Source organism: Salvelinus fontinalis, unplaced genomic scaffold (genome assembly GCF_029448725.1).
Source record: "Salvelinus fontinalis isolate EN_2023a unplaced genomic scaffold, ASM2944872v1 scaffold_0106, whole genome shotgun sequence".
NCBI lineage: Eukaryota > Metazoa > Chordata > Actinopteri > Salmoniformes > Salmonidae > Salvelinus > Salvelinus fontinalis.
Genome location: NW_026600315.1, coordinates 181059 through 208642, shown reverse-complemented (window position 1 = coordinate 208642; position 27584 = coordinate 181059). Strand labels below are relative to the sequence as shown.

Below are 27584 nucleotides of genomic sequence, written 5' to 3'. Positions count from 1 at the left end.
GTGAAGTCACACTGACACTCTGCTGTTGTTAGTGATGTCACAATCATCACTCAGCCATTTCTGATGTCATAATGATAGCTCTGCAGTTTGTGATGTCACAAAGGTGGCTCTGCAGTTTGTGATGTCACAAAGGTGGCTCTGCAGTTTGTGATGTCACAAAGGTGGCTCTGCAGTTTGTGATGTCACAAAGGTGGCTCGGCATTGAAGCCGAGCAAAGTAATCCGGATCACCAGCTTGCGTCCGACTGATCTCGTCTAGATTGCTATCATTCCTCGCCAAACCGACGTTGGACCCTGTTCTGCCTTGCACAGCCTAGGACTACCCGGCGTTTGTGTGAAGCCGACTCACCGTCAGATAGTGCAGCCACACTCATCTGACCAAAGAGCCCCATTCTATCTTCAGAAATCGCTCCACCATTTCCTAGCTGCTAAAATTCTAATAGTTCGCCTAATTTCAGTTTATGTGACAAAATAAGCAAGTGGTAGTGTAGAGAATCATTGTACCATCTAAATCGCTGTGACATATATTTTCCATAACCAAAACATGTGTTTTCAGCTGTTTGAAGCTGGTGTACCAAAATGAAAGTAAAATTTGAAAAAACTAAACTTATTTTGAATGTTATGTTGTTTCTGTGCCGTCTCTGAGTGATGTTCTATCAATTCTCGGGTTCCGTCTCTGAGTGATGTTCTATCAATTCTCGGGTTCCGTCTCTGAGTGATGTTCTATCAATTCTCGGGTTCCGTCTCTGAGTGATGTTCTATCAATTCTCGGGTTCCGTCTCTGAGTGATGTTCTATCAATTCTCGGGTTCCGTCTCTGAGTGATGTTCTATCAATTCTCGGGTTCCGTCTCTGAGTGATGTTCTATCAATTCTCGGGTTCCGTCTCTGAGTGATGTTCTATCAATTCTCGGGTTCCGTCTCTGAGTGATGTTCTATCAATTCTCGGGTTCCGTCTCTGAGTGATGTTCTATCAATTCTCGGGTTCCGTCTCTGAGTGATGTTCTATCAATTCTCGGGTTCCGTCTCTGAGTGATGTTCTATCAATTCTCGGGTTCCGTCTCTGAGTGATGTTCTATCAATTCTCGGGTTCCGTCTCTGAGTGATGTTCTATCAATTCTCGGGTTCCGTCTCTGAGTGATGTTCTATCAATTCTCGGGTTCCGTTACATGTTTTCATGTGTGTCTCTGAGCTATCGCCGTTTAAACGGGCAGAAATTCAGCCGGTACGACGTGATAAAGTCTCTCTCGCTGGAAGTTAATACGACTTTTTAGATGGTGAAAAACGTCTATCGTTCACGTCAGATTTAAACACCGTCTGATGTCATAACGCAGCTGGTTGTCTTCTCTTGAATGAGCCATTGATCATATTGATCAAGAATTGATCAAGAATTAGAATATATTATGGGAAAGATGGAAGCCTTGCAACTTCCCATATAAAACAAACCCACTTAGTAAATATGTTATTTGATGAATACAACTTCTTAAAAGTAATAGGAGAAAGAAAACATGGAAGTTGATGCATTACTGTTGACACAATTTGTTAGGATATTCCTACCTTGAGTAAATGTAATTTAACAGAGGGTCTAACACAGGTCTCCTGTTTGTCTGCATCTTCAGTCCAGGGTGCATTGCATGGTGGCGTTGTGAATGACTCCACTCTACAAGGCCCATAGATCTGCAGGTTAACCATGGTGCGATTGTAGACTCCTAAATCGATAGTCCAGTTTTTTTTTTTTTTTTTAGGCGGTTTTATTGTTAACTACTGTAGCTACTTCACCTGCTGATATTGACTTTGACATTATTGTGTGTAGCTACCTAGCTAGCTAGGCCATAGAGAGCATTGCATCGTGGGTGTTGTAGTCGACTTGGGCTTGCAACATATTTCCACAACGATTTTCACATTCACAATGCTTCCTCCATTCTTTCTCGGTGTGCACCTGCGTGATACTGTTAAGTATAGTATTGCGTGTGTGTAAATGCTGCTCCATCTAAATTTTTAAGAATATTGTCCTCTAACAATTTGCTAGTAAACAACCTATTGAAATCATGATTTTTCTCCCGTATCGGTCATGTGACTTCATTCATCCAAATTCATCCATTTGATTCATGTTACTTTCGCTATTATTCAACTTTTGTATTTGACCTGTTGTGTTTCTCTGATTAAAAGACAAGCTTTAGAAAACACAACCAATTCACACATCTGATATGAGGCTCATCAAACATATCTACAGATGAATAAATTATGACTATTCTTGTCTTATCGTGTTATTGTTAAGAGAACTCTTATTAGAATACCATTTTTTGTCCAATAATGGACTGGTCCCCCGATTCATAACAAATATTAATTGTCCTTATAGATTCATTTATAGCTAAACTCTTGACCAATGTATTGTGGCCAAGTACTTTAAAAAATAATTGTTCCTAGACAGTGAATCAGAGTGAATTCGTTAGATTCTAGAGCACGGCCCCATGGGGGTGTCCCATGATGCTCTCTGATCCATATCTCCTGGACTCTGCCTCCTCCGGCTCCTATCACTCCATTCCTCCCTCCATCCCTACCCCTTTTTGTCTCTCTCTCTCTCTCTCGCCTCTCGCTCTCCTCTCTCACTCTCGCTCTCCTCTCTCGCTCTCCTCTCTCGCTCTCCTCTCTCGCTCTCCTCTCTCTCTCGCTTGCTCTCTCTCTCGCTTGCTCTCTCTCTCGCTTGCTCTCTCTCTCGCTCTCGCTCTCTCTGTGTTTGTTTGTCTTATCTCCAGACAAGGTGCTTCATTATGTATATAAACAAATACTCAGTCTGGTAGCTATTTTGTTTTAACCCACTGTAAACGCTAAGGCTCAATCCCAACCCCCCCCCCCCCCAGAACCGTGCACGAGGCCTATCTGTCAGTATAGAAAGGTCAGCCACCAGATTGACAGTCAGAACCGTGCACGAGGCCTATCTGTCGGCAATCAAAAACTGTATCTCGCCATTTCTTGGCTTGGAATATCTCTCAGCTTCAGTAAAACACAGGGCGTGTCGTCAATGAATACGCGAGGATATTGAGATGAGTGAGATGCAACACTTCGCTGTCACACACAGTATCTGATCATGTGCACGGGTTGGCGTCACAGCATGGTACACAGGGCAACAACAACACCTCGGAGTAGTCGAGCGTCACTCTTCAAAGCTCTTAGTTGTTGCTGAAAATTGACCCACTATGCTGTTTACTTTCGGTGTCTTTCATATCGCTGAGTGAGGCCTTGTTATAGCCTATCGTCTCGTTAGGCTATAACACGGAAAATAATATGTTTTGTGATTACCACACTTTAATGGCTTCCGGGTATCTAGTCATGAGGTTGTAAAGGTTGGGAATCTATCTGGGCTAAAGACTTCATAACAGTTGTTTGGCGGCTAGTAGTATTACAGAGAAACAAGTATCATAAATTAAAACAATCAGCAAGAAAATAGTTTACAAGCAATACAAAGTTGTACATTTTTAAATTTGCAGTAAAATGCTTTAGCTAGCTAATGTGTCACACGATGACAGCCTGGTTTACTGTATAGATAGTTGACTAATGTTAGCTGGTCAGCTAGTTGACTAATGTTAGCTGGTCAGCTAGGTGGCTAATGTTAGCTGGTCAGCTAGGTGGCTAATGTTAGCTGGTCAGCTAGGTGACTAATGTTAGCTGGTCAGCTAGGTGGCTAATGTTAGCTGGTCAGCTAGGTGGCTAATGTTAGCTGGTCAGCTAGGTGGCTAATGTTAGCTGGTCAGCTAGGTGGCTAATGTTAGCTGGTCAGCTAGCTTGTTGAGTAGCGATTTCCGTAAATCAATTGTATATCCCCAAAATATGCATAATCATTTGTCTCTAAATTAACTAACATATTCCTCTTAACCTGTCTAGGATGAGGGTGCCGCTAGCGGCACTCCCCCCCCACCCCCACTGAAAAACCAGTGCCGCGAAATTCAATTTTTTTTTTTTTTAAATATTTAACTTTCACACATTAAAGTCCAATACAGCTAATGAAAGACACAGATCTTGTGAATCCAGCCAACATGTCCGATTTTTAAAATGTTTTACAAGGAAGACACAATATGTAAAGATGTACATCTATTACCTAAAAACACATTAGCATAATCCACCATCTTTTATTTGTCCACCAACACCAGTAGCTATCACCAATTCGGCTAAACTAAGATATTTATAGCCCCTAACCAAGAAAAAAACTCATCAGATGACAGTCTGATAACATATTTATGGTATGGGATAGGTTTTGTTAGAAAAAAGTGCATATTTCAGGTAGATGGCATAGGTTACAATTGCACCCACCGTCACAAATGGACTAGAAAAACTACATAGAGCAACGTGTTTACCTACTTACTAATCATCAAACATTTCGTAAAAATACACAGCATACACTAATCGAAAGACACAGATCCTGTGAATACAGACAATATTTCAGATTTTCTAAGTGTCTTACAGCGAAAACACAATAAATCGTTATATTAGCATAGCACATAGCAGCCCAGCATTGATTCTAGCCAAAGTGAGCAATAACGTCAACATCGCCAAAATATATTAATTTTTTCACTAACCTTCTCAGAATTCTTCAGATGACACTCCTGTAACATCATATTACACAATCCATATAGAGTTTGATCGAAAATGTTTATATTTAGCCACCAAAATCATGGTTAGACAATGTGAAATGTAGCCCAGCTGGTGAGAAAATGTCCGTGCGCCATATTAGACAGTGATCTACTCTTATACATAAATACTCATAAACGTGACTAAAAAATATAGGGTGGACAGGGATTGATAGACAATTTAATTCTTAATACAATCGCGGAATTACATTTTTTAAATTATCCTTACTTTTCAAAAACAGTTTGCGCCAAGCGAAGCTACGTCAAAAAACATGGCGTCCTAAGCCACTAACATTTTTCGACAGAAACACGATTTATCATAATAAAAATGTCCTACTTTGAGCTGTTCTTCCATCAGTATCTTGGGCAAAGGATCCTTTCTTGGGTCTAATCGTCTTTTGGTGGAAAGCTGTCCTCTTGCCATGTGGAAATGCCAACTGCGTTCGGGATGAACTGGAAGCGTGCCCAGCAATTCACAGCGTTTCAGAAATAAATGTCCCAAAATCGCACTAAACGGTTATAAATTGCTATAAAACGCTTTAAATTAACTACCTTATGATGTTTTTAACTCCCATAACGAGTAGAAACATGACCAGACTAATATTACTCCCTCCACTAATGCTTGGAACAGGTGCGGGTCGGTGTCCTCTAGGCGCATGACGCAGCTCCAAAAGAGTGACTAGCCTCAGGGTTTTTTAATTTGTAGTGCCTGTGAACGCGCAATCGACTCCATTCAAATCGTCATCACGTAAAGGCATCCAGGGGAAGACGTAAGCAGTGTCCGTATACTCATAGCAATAACTGTGACCTTTTAACTGACTCCAGATCAGGGGCCAACATTTCTGAAATCTGACTCCATGTCAGGGAAATTGCTGTAGAATGGGTTCTGTTCCACTTAGAGACAAAATTTCAACTCCTATAGAAACTATAGACTGTTTTCTATCCAATAATAATAATAATATGCATATTGTACGATCAAGAATTTTGTGGGAAGCCGTTTCAAAAATTACACGATTAGCATAAATAGTGACAACAGCGCCCCCATCCTCAACAGGTTAACTGTACATTGTTTTGTATGATTCGTTATGGCGCAGCGGTTTAAGGCACTGCATCTCAGTGCTAGAGGCGTCACTACAGACCCTGGTTCGATTCCAGGCTGTCTCACAACCGGCCGTCATTGGTAGCCCCATAGGGCGGCGCACAATTGGCCCAGCGTCATCCACGTTAGGGTTTGGCCGGCGTAGGCCGTCATTGTGAATAAGAATTTGTTCTTAACTGACTTGCCTTGTTAAATAAAAGGTTAAATAAAAATTAAGTTAAAATGATTATATACATTAGTTTCCATTCTAGTACTTTTGTCAGCCATCTGCCTGAAGCAACTTTAGAGCCTTGGGTCGCAGAGCTTTATGGGAGTTGTGATACGCACTCGTTGAATTGGAACTCCGACTCAATGCGGCTCACGGGATTGCATTATATGAGGGCCCCGTGTAGCTCAGTTGGTAGAGCATGGCGCTTGCAACGCCAGGGTTGTGGGTTCGTTTCCCACGGGGGCCAGTACAAAAAAACAAAAAAAAAGTATGTATGTACTTGTAAGTCGCTCTGGATAAGAGCGTCTGCTAAATGACTTAAATGTAAATGTAATATGAAGGGTTGCGCCAGAGGCCAACAGGCGCTACAGCTACGGAGTGTTGTCTCTCCCTCCTCTTTCCGTACTGATAGCTTGTTTGTCCATCTGGTGTATTATACACTGAGCCAAGATATAAAACGCAACATTTAAGGTGTTGGTCAAATGTTTCATGAGCTGAAATAAAAGACCCCCCCCCCCCCCCTGAAATTTTCCATACGTACAAAAAAGCTTATTTTTCTCAAATTTTGGGTACAAATTTGTTTACATTCCTGTTAGTGAGTATTTCTCCTTTTGTTTAGATAATCCATCCACCTGACAGGTGTGATATATCAAGAAGCTGATTAAACGGCTTAATAATTACACAGGTGGACCTTGTGCTGGGGACAATAAAAGGCCACTCTAAAATGTGCAGTTTTGTCACACAACACAATGCCACAGATGTTTTTAGGGAGCGTGCAATTGGCATGCTGACTGCAGGAATGTCCACCAGAGCTGTTGCCGGAGAATTGAATGTCAATTTCTCTACCATAAGCCACCTCTACATCATTTTAGAGAATTTGACAGTACGTCCAACCTGTCTCGTGTATGGCGTCGTGTGTGCTAACAGTTTGCTGATGTCAACAGTGTGAACAGAGAGCCCCAAGGTGGCGATGGGGGGTATGGGCAGGCATAAGCTACGGACAACGAACACAGTTGCATTTTATCTCTGGGAATTTGAATGCACAAAAATACCGTGACGAGATCCTGAGGCCCACTTACCTTAAAAAAAACATTTTTTTTAAGGTATCTATCCCCCGTTGCCGGGATACTTGTTGTTGTCGTTGCAGTAGTGAGGTAACAGGGATACGCGTTGTTGCAGTAGTGAGGTAACAGGGATACGTGTCGTTGAGGTAGTGAGGTAACAGGGATACGTGTTGTTGTCGTTGCAGTAGTGAGGTAACAGGGATACGTGTTGCAGTAGTGAGGTAACAGGGATACGTGTCGTTGCAGTAGTGAGGTAACAGGGATACGTGTCGTTGAGGTAGTGAGGTAACAGGGATACGTGTTGTTGTCGTTGCAGTAGTGAGGTAACAGGGATACGCGTTGTTGCAGTAGTGAGGTAACAGGGATACGTGTCGTTGCAGTAGTGAGGTAACAGGGATACGTGTTGTTGCTGTAGTGAGGTAACAGGGATACGTGTTGTTGCTGTAGTGAGGTAACAGGGATACGTGTTGTTGCAGTAGTGAGGTAACAGGGATACTTGTTGTTGTCGTTGCAGTAGTGAGGTAACAGGGATACGTGTTGTTGCAGTAGTGAGGTAACAGGGATACGTGTCGTTGCAGTAGTGAGGTAACAGGGATACGTGTCGTTGCAGTAGTGAGGTAACGGGGATACGTGTCGTTGCAGTAGTGAGGTAACAGGGATACGTGTTGTTGTCGTTGCAGTAGTGAGGTAACAGGGATACGTGTCGTTGCAGTAGTGAGGTAACAGGGATACGTGTTGTTGCTGTGTTGAGGTAACGGGGATACGTGTCGTTGCAGTAGTGAGGTAACAGGGATACGTGTTGTTGTCGTTGCAGTAGTGAGGTAACAGGGATACGTGTTGTTGCAGTAGTGAGGTAACAGGGATACGTGTTGTTGCTGTGTTGAGGTAACGGGGATACGTGTCGTTGCAGTAGTGAGGTAACGGGGATACGTGTTGTTGTCGTTGCAGTAGTGAGGTAACAGGGATACGTGTCGTTGCTGTAGTGAGGTAACAGGGATACGTGTCGTTGCAGTAGTGAGGTAACAGGGATACGTGTCGTTGCAGTAGTGAGGTAACGGGGATACGTGTTGTTGCAGTAGTGAGGTAACGGGGATACGTGTTGTTGCAGTAGTGAGGTAACGGGGATACGTGTTGTTGCAGTAGTGAGGTAACGGGGATACGTGTTGTTGCGGTAGTGAGGTAACGGGGATACGTGTTGTTGTCGTTGCAGTAGTGAGGTAACAGGGATACGTGTTGTTGTCGTTGAGGTAGTGAGGTAACAGGGATACGTGTTGTTGAGGTAGTGAGGTAACAGGGATACGTGTCGTTGCAGTAGTGAGGTAACAGGGATACGTGTCGTTGCAGTAGTGAGGTAACAGGGATACGTGTTGTTGCAGTAGTGAGGTAACAGGGATATGTGTTGTTGTCGTTGCAGTAGTGAGGTAACGGGGATACGTGTTGCGGTAGTGGGGTAACAGGGATACGTGTTGTTGCAGTAGTGAGGTAACAGGGATACGTGTTGTTGCAGTAGTGAGGTAACAGGGATACGTGTTGTTGCAGTAGTGAGGTAACAGGGATACGTGTTGTTGTCGTTGCAGTAGTGAGGTAACAGGGATACGTGTCGTTGCAGTAGTGAGGTAACGGGGATACGTGTTGCGGTAGTGGGGTAACAGGGATACGTGTTGTTGCAGTAGTGAGGTAACAGGGATACGTGTTGCGGTAGTGGGGTAACAGGGATACGTGTTGCGGTAGTGGGGTAACAGGGATACGTGTTGTTGCAGTAGTGAGGTAACAGGGATACGTGTTGTTGCAGTAGTGAGGTAACAGGGATACGTGTTGTTGCAGTAGTGAGGTAACGGGGATACGTGTTGTTGCAGTAGTGAGGTAACGGGGATACGTGTTGTTGCAGTAGTGAGGTAACGGGGATACGTGTTGTTGCAGTAGTGAGGTAACAGGGATACGTGTCGTTGCAGTAGTGAGGTAACAGGGATACGTGTCGTTGAGGTAGTGAGGTAACAGGGATACGTGTTGTTGCAGTAGTGAGGTAACAGGGATACGTGTCGTTGCAGTAGTGAGGTAACAGGGATACGTGTCGTTGCAGTAGTGAGGTAACGGGGATACGTGTCGTTGAGGTAGTGAGGTAACAGGGATACGTGTTGTTGCAGTAGTGAGGTAACAGGGATACGTGTTGTTGTCGTTGCAGTAGTGAGGTAACGGGGATAAGTGTTGTTGTCGTTGCAGTAGTGAGGTAACGGGGATACGTGTCGTTGAGGTAGTGAGGTAACAGGGATACGTGTTGCAGTAGTGAGGTAACAGGGATACGTGTTGCAGTAGTGAGGTAACAGGGATACGTGTTGTTGCAGTAGTGAGGTAACAGGGATACGTGTTGTTGCTGTAGTGAGGTAACAGGGATACGTGTTGTTGTCGTTGCAGTAGTGAGGTAACAGGGATACGTGTCGTTGCAGTAGTGAGGTAACAGGGATACGTGTCGTTGAGGTAGTGAGGTAACGGGGATACGTGTTGTTGCAGTAGTGAGGTAACAGGGATACGTGTTGTTGCAGTAGTGAGGTAACGGGGATACGTGTTGTTGTCGTTGTGAGCTTGTTTCTGCCTTCTAGTTCATGTCAACATAGCTACTCCCCTCTAACACTGTGCAGTGCAGTGCCAGGCACCAAGCTATCTATGAGCGAATGCATGCGTTTACGTGCTCTGTGTGTGTGTCACTAGCATGGGAAGTGTTATGAAATGTGAGATGCAACATGTATGTGTTGAAATTTAGTTTTTTATATATATATTTAGTGTTTATATATATATTTAGTTTTTTAAACTTAACCTTTATCTAGGCAAGTCGGTTAAGAACAAATTCTTGTTGTTCTAATTCGATCCTTTTAGATATTTTGTCTCAAATTCCCCCGTCGTAATGACCAATCCTCCTGACCACCGGCAATATAAGTTTAAATGGAATTGTATTTATCTTCCGGTGTCCCGTGGACTGTTTTTTTGTGCAACACAATACAGTAGAACGTAACGCTAGTGTATGTAAATACACATATGTTGATAAGAGCAGCTATCTCTGGGGTGGGATGGACTACAGCCAGCTCCGGGGTGGGCCGGACTACGGCCAGCTCCGGGGTGGGCCGGACTACGGCCAGCTCCGGGGTGGGCCGGACTACGGCCAGCTCCGGGGTGGGCCGGACTACGGCCAGCTCCGGGGTGGGCCGGACTACGGCCAGCTCCGGGGTGGGCCGGACTACGGCCAGCTCCGGGGTGGGCCGGACTACGGCCTGCTCCGGGGTGGGCAGGACTACGGCCAGCTCCGGGGTGGGCCGGACTACGGCCAGCTCCGGGGTGGGCAGGACTACGGCCAGCTCCGGGGTGGGCCGGACTACGGCCAGCTCCGGGGTGGGCCGGACTACGGCCAGCTCCGGGGTGGGCCGGACTACGGCACTGTGGAGAACAATATGTATCGTGTCTGAGTACGAGTGCTGCATCAGTTTTGCGTTACAGATCACAATAATTAAGACTACTTGGACAGGAGGGCAACTGATCCTAGATCAGCGCTCAATACTATTGAGGTCAAGATGAGCAAATCTGTGCAGTGCCTTGCTCTCAGGGTAAGACCTTAGCCAAGTTCAATGTAAAGTCTGGACTGGAGTAGAGTAGTCAACTGGAGTGGAGCAGCGATGATGTCATCGTGTGGGTCTAGTAGTAGGAGATGAATGGAATGCTGACTCTGCCTTGTCTCGTCTCCAGGGATAATTAACTCATTTGAGCTAGGGTCTGGGGCGGCAGGTAGCCTGGTGGCTAGAGCGATGGACCAGTAACCTGAAAGGTTACTAGATCGAATCCCCGAGCTGACAAGGTAAAGATCTGTTGTCCCACTGTTCCTAGGCCGTCATTGTACATAAGAATTTGTTCTTAACTGACTTGCCTAGTTAAATAAAGGGTCTGCAGTAGTAGGCCTACTAGTAGTAGTTTAACTAGAGTACTGTGTGTTCCCCAGTGCTTTACCTTTCTCCCTGTGTGTGTGTGTGTGTGTGTGTTCCCCAGTGCTTTACCTTTCTCCCTGTGTGTGTGTGTTCCCCAGTGCTTTACCTTTCTCCCTGTGTGTGTGTGTGTGTGTGTGTTCCCCAGTAGAGTTCAGAATCAAATAGCACCTAACACGCATACATACACGCATACATACACGCATACATACACGCATACATACACGCATACATACACGCATACATACACGCATACACACACGCATACACACACGCATACACACACGCATACACACACGCATACACACACGCATACACACACGCATACACACACGCATACATACACGCATACACGCATACATACACGCATACATACACGCATACATACACGCATACATACACGCATACACACACACATACACACACACATACATACACACATACATACACACATACATACACACCTATACATACACACACACACCTGATACTGTACAAAGGGTACTGCATTTAGAACTGCCTTTGTGTGTAGTGTAGGAGGAAGTTGTCATGGCGTCAGACCCTCTCCATTGTACTCGTCGGGCATTTCCTCAACCACAGGAAAGGGGGTGTGTCACAACCAGTGTTTTATTTTTGCTGTGGGGTTCCGGGGGCATGCACCCCTGTGAGTTTTTTTTTGTTTTGTTTGTAGAATGACTGTTAAGGTTACTTCTGGTGTCTTTTTAAAAGGACATTCTACTCCTAAATGATTTAAACATTTAGCCGAAGATATTAGAGGGCCGTCTTGGCCACATTATTTAGCTGTTTTAAAGCGAATTTTCTGCAATTCTACTCATTTTGTAATGGGTCAAAGGGAAAATGTTTTTTTTAATTTTTAAGTTCCATTACCTCCATTTTTTTTCTCTATCACATTTCTGGGTAACAATTAAGTACCTTACTGTGATTTGTTTTCAATCAAAATGGCCAAAAAATAAACAAAAATAGCTCCTTAGCAAAGAGCAATTAAAACACACTGTTTTGCAATGAAAGTCTCCAGTAGTCTCAGCAGCACTCTGTAGGGTAGCACCATGGTGTAGCCGGAGGACAGCTAGTTTCTGTCCTCCTCTGGGTACAATGACTTCAATACAAAACCTAGGAGGTTCATGGTTCTCACCCCCTTCCATAGAATTACACAATAATTATGTATTTTGACGTCTTCCGGAGGACGTCCTCCAACCTATCAGAGCTCTTCCAGCATGAACTGACATGTTGTCCACCCAATCAAAGGATCCGATAATGAATCTAGTACTAAAAGCATAAGCTACAGCTAGCTCGCACCACAGTGCATAAAACGATGTGAGTAATTTACTCAGACAAAGACAATAGTTGAACCGTTTTGAACAAATGTATTTATTTTCAAAATAAGGAGACACAGCAGAGATTTAGTTGTATTTTTTTTTTATATTCAGTTTCACGCTAGCTAATGCAGCTTATTTACCTTACTCAACAACGTGACTCAGAGAGGAATTATGTTTGCTAGCTAGCTGGCTAAGGCTACCCAACTCTCCAACTCTTCCAAGTCAAGGTAAGCGTTCGGTTTTATAAATGTATTGCCACTGGGGCCCTCCTGTGTAACTACTAAACTAACCACTACTGCGTTATTCTACACATGAATTGGATTGTGGGTTTACTAAGGAGTTAGTTCTGGTAGCTATGTTGACTATGATGTTAGCTAATATGGGGACCAATGATGTAGGCTGTGTGTAGCGGTTATGGTATGAAGGTTTGGCTTGGAAAGTTTTTTTTTTCTCCACCTGGTCATAGACAGCTGTTGTGTTGTGCACTGAAGTCCTCAAGTGAAAGGAAAATAAGGAGAGAAGGTAGATGTGATGATGCTGTTTGTACGTGGCTGCTATGAAAGTGAACTGTGTGTGCGGGTGATCAGGGGTGTAATTCATTCCGCCAATTCTATTGCGTTATATGTTTGTTAAACAGGACCAAACGGGAATCGACCTAACTGAATTCGTCCAATACACTCTAGTTTTAGTTCCAAAACGTAACGTTTTGCAACTGTTTGGACTAATGATTACACCCCTATATCAGCTAGATGCATGCAAGAGGTGATACTGTTTGGACTAATGATTACACCCCTATATCAGCTAGATGCAGGCAATAGGGGATACTGTTTGGACTAATGATTACACCCCTATATCAGCTAGATGCAGGCAATAGGGGATACTGTTTGGACTAATGATTACACCCCTATATCAGCTAGATGCAGGCAATAGGGGATACTGTTTGGACTAATGATTACACCCCTATATCAGCTAGATGCAGGCAATAGGGGATACTGTTTGGACTAATGATTACACCCCTATATCAGCTAGATGCAGGCAATAGGGGATACTGTTTGGACTAATGATTACACCCCTATATCAGCTAGATGCAGGCAAGAGGTGATACTGTTTGGACTAATGATTACACCCCTATATCAGCTAGATGCAGGCAAGAGGTGATACTGTTTGGACTAATGATTACACCCCTATATCAGCTAGATGCAGGCAAGAGGGGATACTGTTTGGACTAATGATTACACCCCTATATCAGCTAGATGCAGGCAAGAGGGGATACTGTTTGGACTAATGATTACACCCCTATATCAGCTAGATGCAGGCAAGAGGTGATACTGTTTGGACTAATGATTACACCCCTATATCAGCTAGATGCAGGCAAGAGGTGATACTGTTTGGACTAATGATTACACCCCTATATCAGCTAGATGCATGCAAGAGGTGATACTGTTTGGACTAATGATTACACCCCTATATCAGCTAGATGCAGGCAAGAGTGTGCAAGTCTCCATTGAATGTGTCACTGTCTGTCACCTCGATTACTCCCGAGTTCTCTACCTGTGCACTAGAGATTAAACGGTATGAACATTTCATATCACGATTATAGTGACCAAAATGATCACGGTTATCAGTATTATCAGTAGTATTATCATAGTAGTATTATCAGTAGTATTATCATACTAGTATCGTAGTATTATCGTACTATTATCTGTAGTAGTTTCGTAGTATGTGTAGTAGTATCGTAGTATTATCAGTAATATTATTGTGGTAGTATCGTAGTATTGTGCATGTAAGAACAATACAACCACATGTAAACACATCCAATGTGCAGGTGTTGACATTAAATTAACAACACAAAATATGTCAACAAATCAAATGAACAGCACTGATTGTGTCCGTTCTCTCCTTCATAAAGAAACCAGGTGCTGCTGGTCTAACATCCTGTATGCTGGTCTAACATCCTGTATGCTGGTCTAACATCCTGTATGCTGGCCTAACATCCTGTATGTCCGTTCTATCCTTCATATAGAAACCAGGTGCTGCTGGTCTAACATCCTGTATGTATGTTCTCTCCTTCATATAGAAACCAGGTGCTGCTGGCCTAACATCCTGTATGCTGGTCTAACATCCTGTATGTCCATTCTCTCCTTCATATAGAAACCAGGTGCTGCTGGCCTAACATCCTGTATGCTGGTCTAACATCCTGTATGCCCGTTCTCTCCTTCATAAAGAAACCAGGTGCTGCTGGTCTAACATCCTGTATGCTGGTCTAACATCCTGTATGCTGGTCTAACATCCTGTATGCTGGTCTAACATCCTGTATGCCCGTTCTCTCCTTCATAAAGAAACCAGGTGCTGCTGGCCTAACATCCTGTATGCTGGTCTAACATCCTGTATGCTGGCCTAACATCCTGTATGTCCGTTCTCTCCTTCATAAAGAAACCAGGTGCTGCTGGTCTAACATCCTGTATGCTGGTCTAACATCCTGTATGCTGGCCTAACATCCTGTATGTCCGTTCTCTCCTTCATATAGAAACCAGGTGCTGCTGGCCTAACATCCTGTATGCTGGTCTAACATCCTGTATGTCTGTTCTCTCCTTCATAAAGAAACCAGGTGCTGCTGGTCTAACATCCTGTATGCTGGTCTAACATCCTGTATGTCCGTTCTCTCCTTCATATAGAAACCAGGTGCTGCTGGCCTAACATCCTGTATGCTGGTCTAACATCCTGTATGTCTGTTCTCTCCTTCATAAAGAAACCAGGTGCTGCTGGTCTAACATCCTGTATGCTGGTTTAACATCCTGTATGCTGGTTTAACATCCTGTATGCTGGTTTAACATCCTGTATGCTGGTTTAACATCCTGTATGCTGGTTTAACATCCTGTATGCTGGTCTAACATCCTGTATGCTGGTCTAACATCCTGTATGCCCGTTCTCTCCTTCATAAAGAAACCAGGTGCTGCTGGCCTAACATCCTGTATGCTGGTCTAACATCCTGTATGCTGGTCTAACATCCTGTATGCTGGTCTAACATCCTGTAACAAGAGACCCTACAGATACACCACTATACTGTTTATACCTATCCAGACCCACCACTATACTGTTTATACCTATCCAGATCCACCACTACACTGTTTATACCTATCCAGACCCCACCACTATACTGTTTATACCTATCCAGACCCTACAGACCCACCACTATACTGTTTATACCTATCCAGACCCACCACTATACTGTTTATACCTATCCAGACCCTACAGATCCACTACTACACTGTTTATACCTATCCAGACCCTTCAGATCCACCACTACACTGTTTATACCTATCCAGACCCTACAGATCCACCACTACACTGTTTATACCTATCCAGACCCTACAGATACACCACTATACTGTTTATACCTATCCAGACCCTACAGATCCACCACTATACTGTTTATACCTATCCAGACCCTACAGATCCACCACTACACTGTTTATACTTATCCAGACCCTACAGATCCACCACTATACTGTTTATACCTATCCAGACCCTACAGATACACCACTATACTGTTTATACCTATCCAGACCCCACCACTATACTGTTTATACCTATCCAGACCCTACAGATCCACCACTACACTGTTTATACCTATCCAGACCCCACCACTATACTGTTTATACCTATCCAGACCCTACAGATCCACCACTATACTGTTTATACCTATCCAGACCCTACAGATCCACCACTACACTGTTTATACCTATCCAGACCCTACAGATCCACCACTATACTGTTTATACCTATCCAGACCCTACAGATCCACCACTATACTGTTTATACCTATCCAGACCCTTCAGATCCACCACTATACTGTTTATACCTATCCAGACCCAACAGATCCACCACTACTATACTGTTTATACCTATCCAGACCCTACAGATCCACCACTACTATACTGTTTATACCTATCCAGACCCACCACTATACTGTTTATACCTATCCAGACCCTACAGATCCACCACTACTATACTGTTTATACCTATCCAGACCCACCACTATACTGTTTATACCTATCCAGACCCACCGCTACACTGTTTATACCTATCCAGACCCCACCACTACACTGTTTATACCTATCCAGACCCTTCAGATCCACCACTATACTGTTTATACCTATCCAGACCCTACAGATCCACCATTACACTGTTTATACCTATCCAGACCCACCACTATACTGTTTATACCTATCCAGACCCACCACTACACTGTTTATACCTATCCAGACTCTACAGATCCACCACTATACTGTTTATACCTATCCAGACCCACCACTATACTGTTTATACCTATCCAGACCCCACCACTACACTGTTTATACCTATCCAGACCCTACAGATCCACCACTATACTGTTTATACCTATCCAGACCCTACAGATCCACCACTATACTGTTTATACCTATCCAGACCCTACAGATCCACCATTACACTGTTTATACCTATCCAGACCCCACCACTACACTGTTTATACCTATCCAGACCCTACAGATCCACCACTATACTGTTTATACCTATCCAGATCCACCACTATACTGTTTATACCTATCCAGACCCTACAGATCCACCACTATACTGTTTATACCTATCCAGACCCTACAGATCCACCACTACTATACTGTTTATACCTATCCAGACCCTATAGATCCACCACTATACTGTTTATACCTATCCAGACCCCACCACTATACTGTTTATACCTATCCAGACCCTACAGATCCACCACTACTATACTGTTTATACCTATCCAGACCCACCACTATACTGTTTATACCTATCCAGATCCACCACTATACTGTTTATACCTATCCAGACCCTACAGATCCACCACTACTATACTGTTTATACCTATCCAGACCCACCACTATACTGTTTATACCTATCCAGACCCTACAGATCCACCACTATACTGTTTATACCTATCCAGATCCACCACTATACTGTTTATACCTATCCAGACCCACCACTATACTGTTTATACCTATCCAGACCCTACAGATCCACCACTATACTGTTTATACCTATCCAGATCACCACTATACTGTTTATACCTATCCAGACCCCACCACTATACTGTTTATACCTATCCAGACCCTACAGATCCACCACTACTATACTGTTTATACCTATCCAGACCCACCACTATACTGTTTATACCTATCCAGACCCTACAGATCCACCACTATACTGTTTATACCTATCCAGACCCCACCACTATACTGTTTATACCTATCCAGACCCTACAGATCCACCACTACTATACTGTTTATACCTATCCAGACCCACCACTATACTGTTTATACCTATCCAGACCCTACAGATCCACCACTATACTGTTTATACCTATCCAGACTCTACCACTATACTGTTTATACCTATCCAGACCCTTCAGATCCACCACTACACTGTTTATACCTATCCAGACTCTACCACTATACTGTTTATACCTATCCAGACCCTACAGATCCACCACTATACTGTTTATACCTATCCAGACCCACCACTATACTGTTTATACCTATCCAGACCCTACAGATCCACCACTATACTGTTTATACCTATCCAGACCCTTCAGATACACCACTATACTGTTTATACCTATCCAGACCCACCACTATACTGTTTATACCTATCCAGACCCTACAGATCCACCACTATACTGTTTATACCTATCCAGACCCTTCAGATACACCACTATACTGTTTATACCTATCCAGACCCTACAGATCCACCACTATACTGTTTATACCTATCCAGACCCACCACTATACTGTTTATACCTATCCAGACCCTTCAGATCCACCACTATACTGTTTATACCTATCCAGACCCACCACTATACTGTTTATACCTATCCAGATCACCACTATACTGTTTATACCTATCCAGACCCTACAGATCCACCACTACACTGTTTATACCTATCCAGACCCACCACTATACTGTTTATACCTATCCAGATCCACCACTATACTGTTTATACCTATCCAGACCCTACAGATCCACCACTATACTGTTTATACCTATCCAGATCACCACTATACTGTTTATACCTATCCAGACCCTTCAGATCCACCACTACACTGTTTATACCTATCCAGACCCTACAGACCCCACCACTATACTGTTTATACCTATCCAGACCCTTCAGACCCACCACTATACTGTTTATACCTATCCAGACCCTTCAGACCCACCACTATACTGTTTATACCTATCCAGACCCTACAGATCCACCACTATACTGTTTATACCTATCCAGACCCCACCACTATACTGTTTATACCTATCCAGACTCCACCACTATACTGTTTATACCTATCCAGACCCCACCACTATACTGTTTATACCTATCCAGACCCTACAGATCCACCACTATACTGTTTATACCTATCCAGACCCCACCACTATACTGTTTATACCTATCCAGACCCCACCACTATACTGTTTATACCTATCCAGACTCCACCACTATACTGTTTATACCTATCCAGACTCCACCACTATACTGTTTATACCTATCCAGACCCCACCACTATACTGTTTATACCTATCCAGACCCTACAGAAACACCACTATACTGTTTATACCTATCCAGACCCCACCACTATACTGTTTATACCTATCCAGACCCTACAGACCCACCACTACACTGTTTATACCTTTCCAGACCCTACAGATCCACCACTATACTGTTTATACCTATCCAGACCCTACAGATCCACCACTATACTGTTTATACCTATCCAGACCCCACCACTATACTGTTTATACCTATCCAGACCCTTCAGATCCACCACTACACTGTTTATACCTATCCAGACCCTACAGATCCACCACTATACTGTTTATACCTATCCAGACCCTTCAGATCCACCACTATACTGTTTATACCTATCCAGACCCCACCACTATACTGTTTATACCTATCCAGACCCTTCAGATCCACCACTATACTGTTTATACCTATCCAGACCCACCACTACACTGTTTATACCTATCCAGACCCACCACTATACTGTTTATACTTATCCAGACCCTTCAGATCCACCACTATACTGTTTATACCTATCCAGACCCCACCACTATACTGTTTATACCTATCCAGACCCTACAGATCCACCACTATACTGTTTATACCTATCCAGACCCTACAGATACACCACTACACTGTTTATACCTAATGGCGCCACCTGCCGCGTAGGTGATGTAATGGCGCCATCTGCAGGGTGGATGGTGTAAGTATATATTAGAAGCCATGGGAGTGGATCAAGATACGTTATCTTTTTCATCAAGATAGATTTTTCATCATTGCTAAAAGTGTTCTGTTCCCTCAACACTTTGTGTGTTTTAATTCCCTTCGGGGACACCCAGTACAACGAAATGTATCCCTGCCATTGTAAATCTCTTTGGATAAAGAGTCTGCTAAATGTTCCTGTTTTCTCTTCTCTCCAGGTCTGTGTATGACGGCCAGGAACATGGTTTGTTTATGGTGAAGCTGGACGGGAGGATTCGTAACCATGACAGAGACATTGAAAAGATGTGTAACCACCATTTCCAAGGCTTCGTTGACTCCATCACTGAACTACTCAAAGTCAGGGGAGAAGCACAGAAACTCAAGGTAAGGGGGGACGAGGAGGGGATGAGGAGAGGGTGAGGAGGGGATGAGGAGAGGGTGAGGGGGGGATGAGGAGAGGATGAGGGGGGGATGAGGAGAGGATGAGGGGGGATGAGGAGAGAATGAGGGGGGGATGAGGAGAGAATGAGGGGGGGATGAGGAGAGAATGAGGGGGGGATGAGGAGAGAATGAGGGGGGGATGAGGAGAGAATGAGGGGGGGATGAGGAGAGAATGAGGGGGGGATGAGGAGAGGATGAGGGGGGGATGAGGGGGGGATGAGGAGAGGATGAGGGGGGGGTGAGGAGAGGATGAGGGGGGGGTGAGGAGAGGATGAGGGGGGGGATGAGGAGAGGATGAGGAGAGGATGAGGGGGGGATGAGGGGGGGGTGAGGAGGGGATGAGGAGGGGATGAGGGGGGGGTGAGGAGAGGGGGGGTATGAGGTATGAGGAGAGGGATGNAGGATGAGGGGGGGGATGAGGAGAGGATGAGGAGAGGATGAGGGGGGGATGAGGGGGGGGTGAGGAGGGGATGAGGAGGGGATGAGGGGGGGGTGAGGAGAGGGGGGGTATGAGGTATGAGGAGAGGGGATGAGGTATGAGGGGATGAGGTATGAGGGGATGAGGTATGAGGGGATGAGGTATGAGGGGATGAGGTATGAGGGGATGAGGTATGAGGGGATGAGGTATGAGGGGATGAGGTATGAGGTATGAGGTATGAGGGGATGAGGTATGAGGGGATGAGGTATGAGGAGAAGGTGGGGAGAGGGGGGAATGAGGAGAGGGGAATGAGGAGAAGGGTGGATGGGGGATGAGGAGAGGGGGGATGAGGAGAGGGGTGGATGGGGTATGAGGAGAGGGGTGGATGGGGTATGAGGAGAGGGGTGGATGGGGTATGAGGAGAGGGGGGAGGAGGTATGAGAAGAGGGGGGAGGAGGTATGAGGAGAGGGGGGAGGAGGTATGAGGAGAGGGGGGTGAGGATAGGGGGGGATGAGGTATGAGGAGAGGGGGAGATGAGGTATGAGGAGGGGGGATGAGGTATGAGCAGGGGGGGGTGAGGAGAGGGGTGGATGGGGTATGAGGAGAAGGGGGGGATGAGGTATGAGGAGAGGGGGGGATGAGGTATGAGGAGAGGGGGGGTGAGGTATGAGGGGAGGAGGTATGAGGAGAGGGGGGAGGAGGTATGAGGAGAGGGGGGAGGAGGTATGAGGAGAGGGGGAGGAGGTATGAGGAGAGGGGGGTGAGGAGAGGGGGGGATGAGGTATGAGGAGAGGGGGAGATGAGGTATGAGGAGGGGGGATGAGGTATGAGCAGGGGGGGGGTGAGGAGAGGGGTGGATGGGGTATGAGGAGAAGGGGGGGGATGAGGTATGAGGAGAGGGGGGGGATGAGGTATGAGGAGAGGGGGGGGTGAGGTATGAGGAGAGGGGGTATGAGGAGGGGGGGGGTGAGGTATGGGGAGAGGGGGGGATAAGGAGAGGGGGGGATAAGGAGAGGGGGGGATGAGGAGAGGGGGGGATGAGGAGAGGGGGGGATGAGGTATGAGGAGAGGGGGGGATGAGGTATGAGGAGAGGGGGGATGAGGTATGAGGAGAGGGGGGGATAAGGAGAGGGGTGGATGGGGTATGAGGAGAGGGGTGGATGAGGGTAGGGGGACATAAGGAGAGGGGGAATGAGGTATGAGGAGAGGGGGGGGGGGTGAGGTATGAGGAGAGGGGGAAAGTGTGAGAGGAGGAGACTGACTCCAGGAGGTAAAGAGGAGAGGAGAGGATGGCAGGAGAGAAGGCAGATCGGGAGAAAGGAGCAAGTTGCAGAGAGGAGAGAACGGGAATGGGAGGAGAGTGACTAATTATGATTCTCTCTGATTGGTTGTTTTCCTCCTGTTTCAGAGTCAGGTGACTGAGACCAACCAACGTCTCCAGGACGATGGGAAAGGGGTATGACATCATAACCAACATCATTGTCAAAACAGATAATCTGACAGTTGATCAATAATTCATGTAATTTCAGGACTAATCAAATGAGATCTTTCTCACCTCTTCTCCAATCCTCCTCATCCTCTTCCTCCATTTTTGTTACCCCCCCATCTCTCTCTGTCTCTCTGTCTCTCTGTCTCTCTGTCTCTCTGTCTCTCTGTCTCTCTGTCTCTCTGTGTCTCTGTGTCTGTGTCTGTGTCTCTGTGTCTGTGTCTCTGTGTCTGTGTCTCTGTGTCTGTGTCTGTGTCTCTGTGTCTCTGTGTCTGTGTCTGTGTCTGTGTCTGTGTCTGTGTCTCTGTGTCTGTGTCTGTGTCTGTGTCTCTGTCTCTGTGTCTCTTTCTCTGTCTCTGTGTCTCTTTCTCTGTCTCTGTCTCTGTGTCTCTTTCTCTGTCTCTGTGTCTCTTTATCTATCTCTATATCTCTGTCTCTGTGTCTCTTTATCTATCTCTATATCTCTGTGTCTGTGTCTCTTTATCTATCTCTATATCTCTGTGTCTGTGTCTCTCTCTCTCTCTCTAGCTGTTAACCTATATGGATGAGTTGAGACTGTGTCGCCTGCAACAGAGAAACATCGCCACATCCATCGACAAGTTCACACACTGCCTACCAGGTACACAGATCACATAGCAGATAACTGTAACACATTACATAGCAGGTGACTGTAACACATTACATAGCAGGTGACTGTAACACAATACATAGCAGATAACTATAACACAATACATAGCAGATAACTATAACACAATACATAGCAGATAACTATAACACATGACATAGCAGATAACTATAACACATGACATAGCAGGTGACTGTAACACATGACATAGCAGGTGACTGTAACACATTACATAGCAGGTGACTGTAACACATTACATAGCAGGTGACTGTAACACATTACATAGCAGGTGACTATAACACATTACATAGCAGGTGACTATAACACATTACATAGCAGGTGACTATAACACATTACATAGCAGGTGACTGTAAAACATTACATAGCAGGTGACTGTAACACATTACATAGCAGGTGACTATAACACATTACATAGCAGGTGACTATAACACAATGCATAGCAGGTGACTATAACACATTACATAGCGGATAGCTATACCACATAAATATCTGGTGGCTGGTAGACACAGTTATACAGCTGATAATTGACCTGTCTGTGTCTGTCTCTGTCTGTCAGTGTTGGAGATGTACAACAAACTACAGGAACAGATGACTCAAAAAAGGTATTGATCTTATTTTCTAACATTAATTTGCCGCCTTACTCTATCCCCCCTGCTCTCATTCCGTCTTTGTGTCGGCACGTTTCTCCTCTCTGTTTTACTCTCTTTTCCCTCCTCCCCGTCCGCTGTATCTTGTCCTCTGCTGCCTTCTTGGCCACCAGAGGGAGACATGGTTCACGGTATTTGTTGGAAATGTCACCACATTGCTATCCAACCTTCTTGGATCTGCTGGAGTGGCTTGGATGTAGAGGTTCGGGTCCCCCCTTCTCTCTCTCTACCCCTCCTCTCTCGCTCTCTCTACCCCTCCTCTCTCGCTCTCTCTACCCCTCCTCTCTCGCTCGCTCTACCCCTCCTCTCTCGCTCTCTCTACCCCTCCTCTCTCGCTCTCTCTACCCCTCCTCTCTCGCTCTCTCTACCCCTCCTCTCTCGCTCTCTCTACCCCTCCTCTCTCGCTCTCTCTACCCCTCCTCTCTCGCTCTCTCTACCCCTCCTCTCTCGCTCTCTCTACCCCTCCTCTCTCGCTCGCTCTACCCCTCCTCTCTCGCTCGCTCTACCCCTCCTCTCTCGCTCTCTCTACCCCTCCTCTCTCGCTCTCTCTACCCCTCCTCTCTCGCTCGCTCTACCCCTCCTCTCTCGCTCTCTCTACCCCTCCTCTCTCGCTCGCTCTACCCCTCCTCTCTCGCTCGCTCTACCCCTCCTCTCTCGCTCGCTCTACCCCTCCTCTCTCGCTCGCTCTACCCCTCCTCTCTCGCTCGCTCTACCCCTCCTCTCTCGCTCGCTCTACCCCTCCTCTCTCGCTCTCTCTACCCCTCCTCTCTCGCTCTCTCTACCCCTCCTCTCTCGCTCTCTCTACCCCTCCTCTCTCGCTCTCTCTACCCCTCCTCTCTCGCTCGCTCTACCCCTCCTCTCTCGCTCTCTCTACCCCTCCTCTCTCGCTCTCTCTACCCCTCCTCTCTCTCTCTCTCTACCCCTCCTCTCTCGCTCTCTACCCCTCCTCTCTCGCTCTCTCTACCCCTCCTCTCTCGCTCTCTCTACCCCTCCTCTCTCGCTCTCTCTACCCCTCCTCTCTCGCTCTCTCTACCCCTCCTCTCTCGCTCGCTCTACCCCTCCTCTCTCGCTCGCTCTACCCCTCCTCTCTCGCTCGCTCTACCCCTCCTCTCTCGCTCGCTCTACCCCTCCTCTCTCGCTCGCTCTACCCCTCCTCTCTCGCTCGCTCTACCCCTCCTCTCTCGCTCGCTCTACCCCTCCTCTCTCGCTCGCTCTACCCCTCCTCTCTCGCTCGCTCTACCCCTCCTCTCTCGCTCGCTCTACCCCTCCTCTCTCGCTCTCTCTACCCCTCCTCTCTCGCTCTCTCTACCCCTCCTCTCTCTCTCTCTCTACCCCTCCTCTCTCGCTCTCTCTACCCCTCCTCTCTCGCTCTCTCTACCCCTCCTCTCTCGCTCTCTCTACCCCTCCTCTCTCGCTCGCTCTACCCCTCCTCTCTCGCTCTACCCCTCCTCTCTCGCTCTCTCTACCCCTCCTCTCTCGCTCTCTCTACCCCTCCTCTCTCGCTCTCTCTACCCCTCCTCTCTCGCTCGCTCTACCCCTCCTCTCTCGCTCGCTCTACCCCTCCTCTCTCTCTCTACCCCTCCTCTCTCTCTCTACCCCTCCTCTCTCTCTCTACCCCTCCTCTCTCTCTCTACCCCTCCTCTCTCGCTCGCTCTACCCCTCCTCTCTCGCTCGCTCTACCCCTCCTCTCTCGCTCTCTCTACCCCTCCTCTCTCTCTCTCTCTACCCCTCCTCTCTCGCTCTCTCTACCCCTCCTCTCTCGCTCTCTCTACCCCTCCTCTCTCGCTCTCTCTACCCCTCCTCTCTCGCTCTCTCTACCCCTCCTCTCTCGCTCTCTCTACCCCTCCTCTCTCGCTCTCTCTACCCCTCCTCTCTCGCTCGCTCTACCCCTCCTCTCTCGCTCTCTCTACCCCTCCTCTCTCTCTCTCTCTACCCCTCCTCTCTCGCTCTCTCTACCCCTCCTCTCTCGCTCTCTCTACCCCTCCTCTCTCGCTCTCTCTACCCCTCCTCTCTCGCTCTCTCTACCCCTCCTCTCTCGCTCGCTCTACCCCTCCTCTCTCGCTCTACCCCTCCTCTCTCGCTCTCTCTACCCCTCCTCTCTCGCTCTCTCTACCCCTCCTCTCTCGCTCTCTCTACCCCTCCTCTCTCGCTCTACCCCTCCTCTCTCGCTCTCTCTACCCCTCCTCTCTCGCTCGCTCTACCCCTCCTCTCTCGCTCGCTCTACCCCTCCTCTCTCGCTCGCTCTACCCCTCCTCTCTCGCTCGCTCTACCCCTCCTCTCTCGCTCTCTCTACCCCTCCTCTCTCTCTCTCTCTACCCCTCCTCTCTCGCTCTCTCTCTCTCTCTCTACCCCTTCTCTCTCTCTACCCCTCCTCTCTCGCTCTCTCTACCCCTCCTCTCTCGCTCGCTCTACCCCTCCTCTCTCGCTCGCTCTACCCCTCCTCTCTCGCTCGCTCTACCCCTCCTCTCTCGCTCGCTCTACCCCTCCTCTCTCGCTCTCTCTACCCCTCCTCTCTCGCTCGCTCTACCCCTCCTCTCTCGCTCGCTCTACCCCTCCTCTCTCGCTCGCTCTACCCCTCCTCTCTCGCTCGCTCTACCCCTCCTCTCTCGCTCTCTCTACCCCTCCTCTCTCGCTCGCTCTACCCCTCCTCTCTCGCTCGCTCTACCCCTCCTCTCTCGCTCGCTCTACCCCTCCTCTCTCGCTCGCTCTCACTCTCTACCCCTCCTCTCTCGCTCGCTCTCGCTCTCTACCCATCCTCGCTCGCTCTCGCTCTCTACCCCTCTCTTTACCCCTTCTCTCTCTTTAGGGTAGGTCCTCCCCATCCTCTCTCGCTCTCTACCCCTCCTCTCTCGCTCGCTCTCGCTCTCTACCCCTCTCTCTCTTTACCCCTTCTCTCTTTTTAGGGTAGGTCCTCCCCATCCTCTCTCTCTCTCTCTCTCTCTCTCTCTGGCCTAAGGCTGACCTGTTGATGTGCCCTGTGGGTCATAAATTGTTGTTTGTTTGTGTCTTTCCTCTCGTTTCTTTTCTCATTCTCTCCATCCTGCCGTTTGGCCCACAGCACAGTGGGAGAGGAGAGGTCGGCCAACACACACTGTGTGTGTGTGTCGTGTCAGTGTGTGAGGAATTGAATGTTGTGCAATACCTCTGTATGTGTCTCAATGCTTTCCCAGTGACACGATTCTAGATTTTTTCTGCTGTTATTCTGGAGCATTAGACTCCAAGCTGCTTTATAGGCAGGGGACCAAGCTGCTTCATAGGCAGGGGACCAAGCTGCTTCATAGGCAGGGGACCAAGCTGCTTTATAGGCAGGGGACCAAGCTGCTTCATAGGCAGGGGACCAAGCTGCTTCATAGGCAGGGGACCAAGCTGCTTTATAGGCAGGGGACCAAGCTGCTTCATAGGCAGGGACCAAGCTGCTTTATAGGCAGGGGACCAAGCTGCTTCATAGGCAGGGGACCAAGCTGCTTCATAGGCAGGGACCAAGCTGCTTCATAGGCAGGGACCAAGCTGCTTCATAGGCAGGGGACCAAGCTGCTTCATAGGCAGGGGACCAAGCTGCTTCATAGGCAGGGACCAAGCTGCTTCATAGGCAGGGACCAAGCTGCTTCATAGGCAGGGACCAAGCTGCTTCATAGGCAGGGACCAAGCTGCTTCATAGGCAGGGACCAAGCTGCTTCATAGGCAGGGACCAAGCTGCTTCATAGGCAGGGACCAAGCTGCTTCATAGGCAGGGACCAAGCTGCTTCATAGGCAGGGACCAAGCTGCTTCATAGGCAGGGACCAAGCTGCTTCATAGGCAGGGACCAAGCTGCTTCATAGGCAGGGACCAAGCTGCTTCATAGGCAGGGACCAAGCTGCTTCATAGGCAGGGACCAAGCTGCTTCATAGGCAGGGGACCAAGCTGCTTCATAGGCAGGGGACCAAGCTGCTTCATAGGCAGGGACCAAGCTGCTTCATAGGCAGGGACCAAGCTGCTTCATAGGCAGGGGACCAAGCTGCTTTATAGGCAGGGGACCAAGCTGCTTCATAGGCAGGGGACCAAGCTGCTTCATAGGCAGGGGACCAAGCTGCTTCATAGGCAGGGGACCAAGCTGCTTTATAGGCAGGGGACCAAGCTGCTTCATAGGCAGGGACCAAGCTGCTTTATAGGCAGGGACCAAGCTGCTTCATAGGCAGGGACCAAGCTGCTTTATAGGCAGGGACCAAGCTGCTTCATAGGCAGGGGACCAAGCTGCTTTATAAGCAGGGGACCAAGCTGCTTCATAGGCAGGGACCAAGCTGCTTCATAGGCAGGGGACCAAGCTGCTTCATAGGCAGGGGACCAAGCTGCTTCATAGGCAGGGGACCAAGCTGCTTCATAGGCAGGGACCAAGC

The 27584-nt window shown here is 47.1% G+C and overlaps 1 protein-coding gene across 1 annotated transcript in view; it reads left to right on the top strand.

Moving 5' to 3' along the window:
* The window catches only part of exoc6b (exocyst complex component 6B), a 178021-nt gene that overhangs the window by 9274 nt on the left and 141163 nt on the right, over positions 1-27584 (top strand). The window contains exons 2-5 of the mRNA XM_055911912.1: positions 19790-19955; positions 21840-21887; positions 22446-22536; positions 23120-23165. Coding sequence (XP_055767887.1) covers positions 19790-19955; positions 21840-21887; positions 22446-22536; positions 23120-23165 — 351 coding nt within the window. The remainder of the gene's footprint in view (positions 1-19789; positions 19956-21839; positions 21888-22445; positions 22537-23119; positions 23166-27584) is intronic.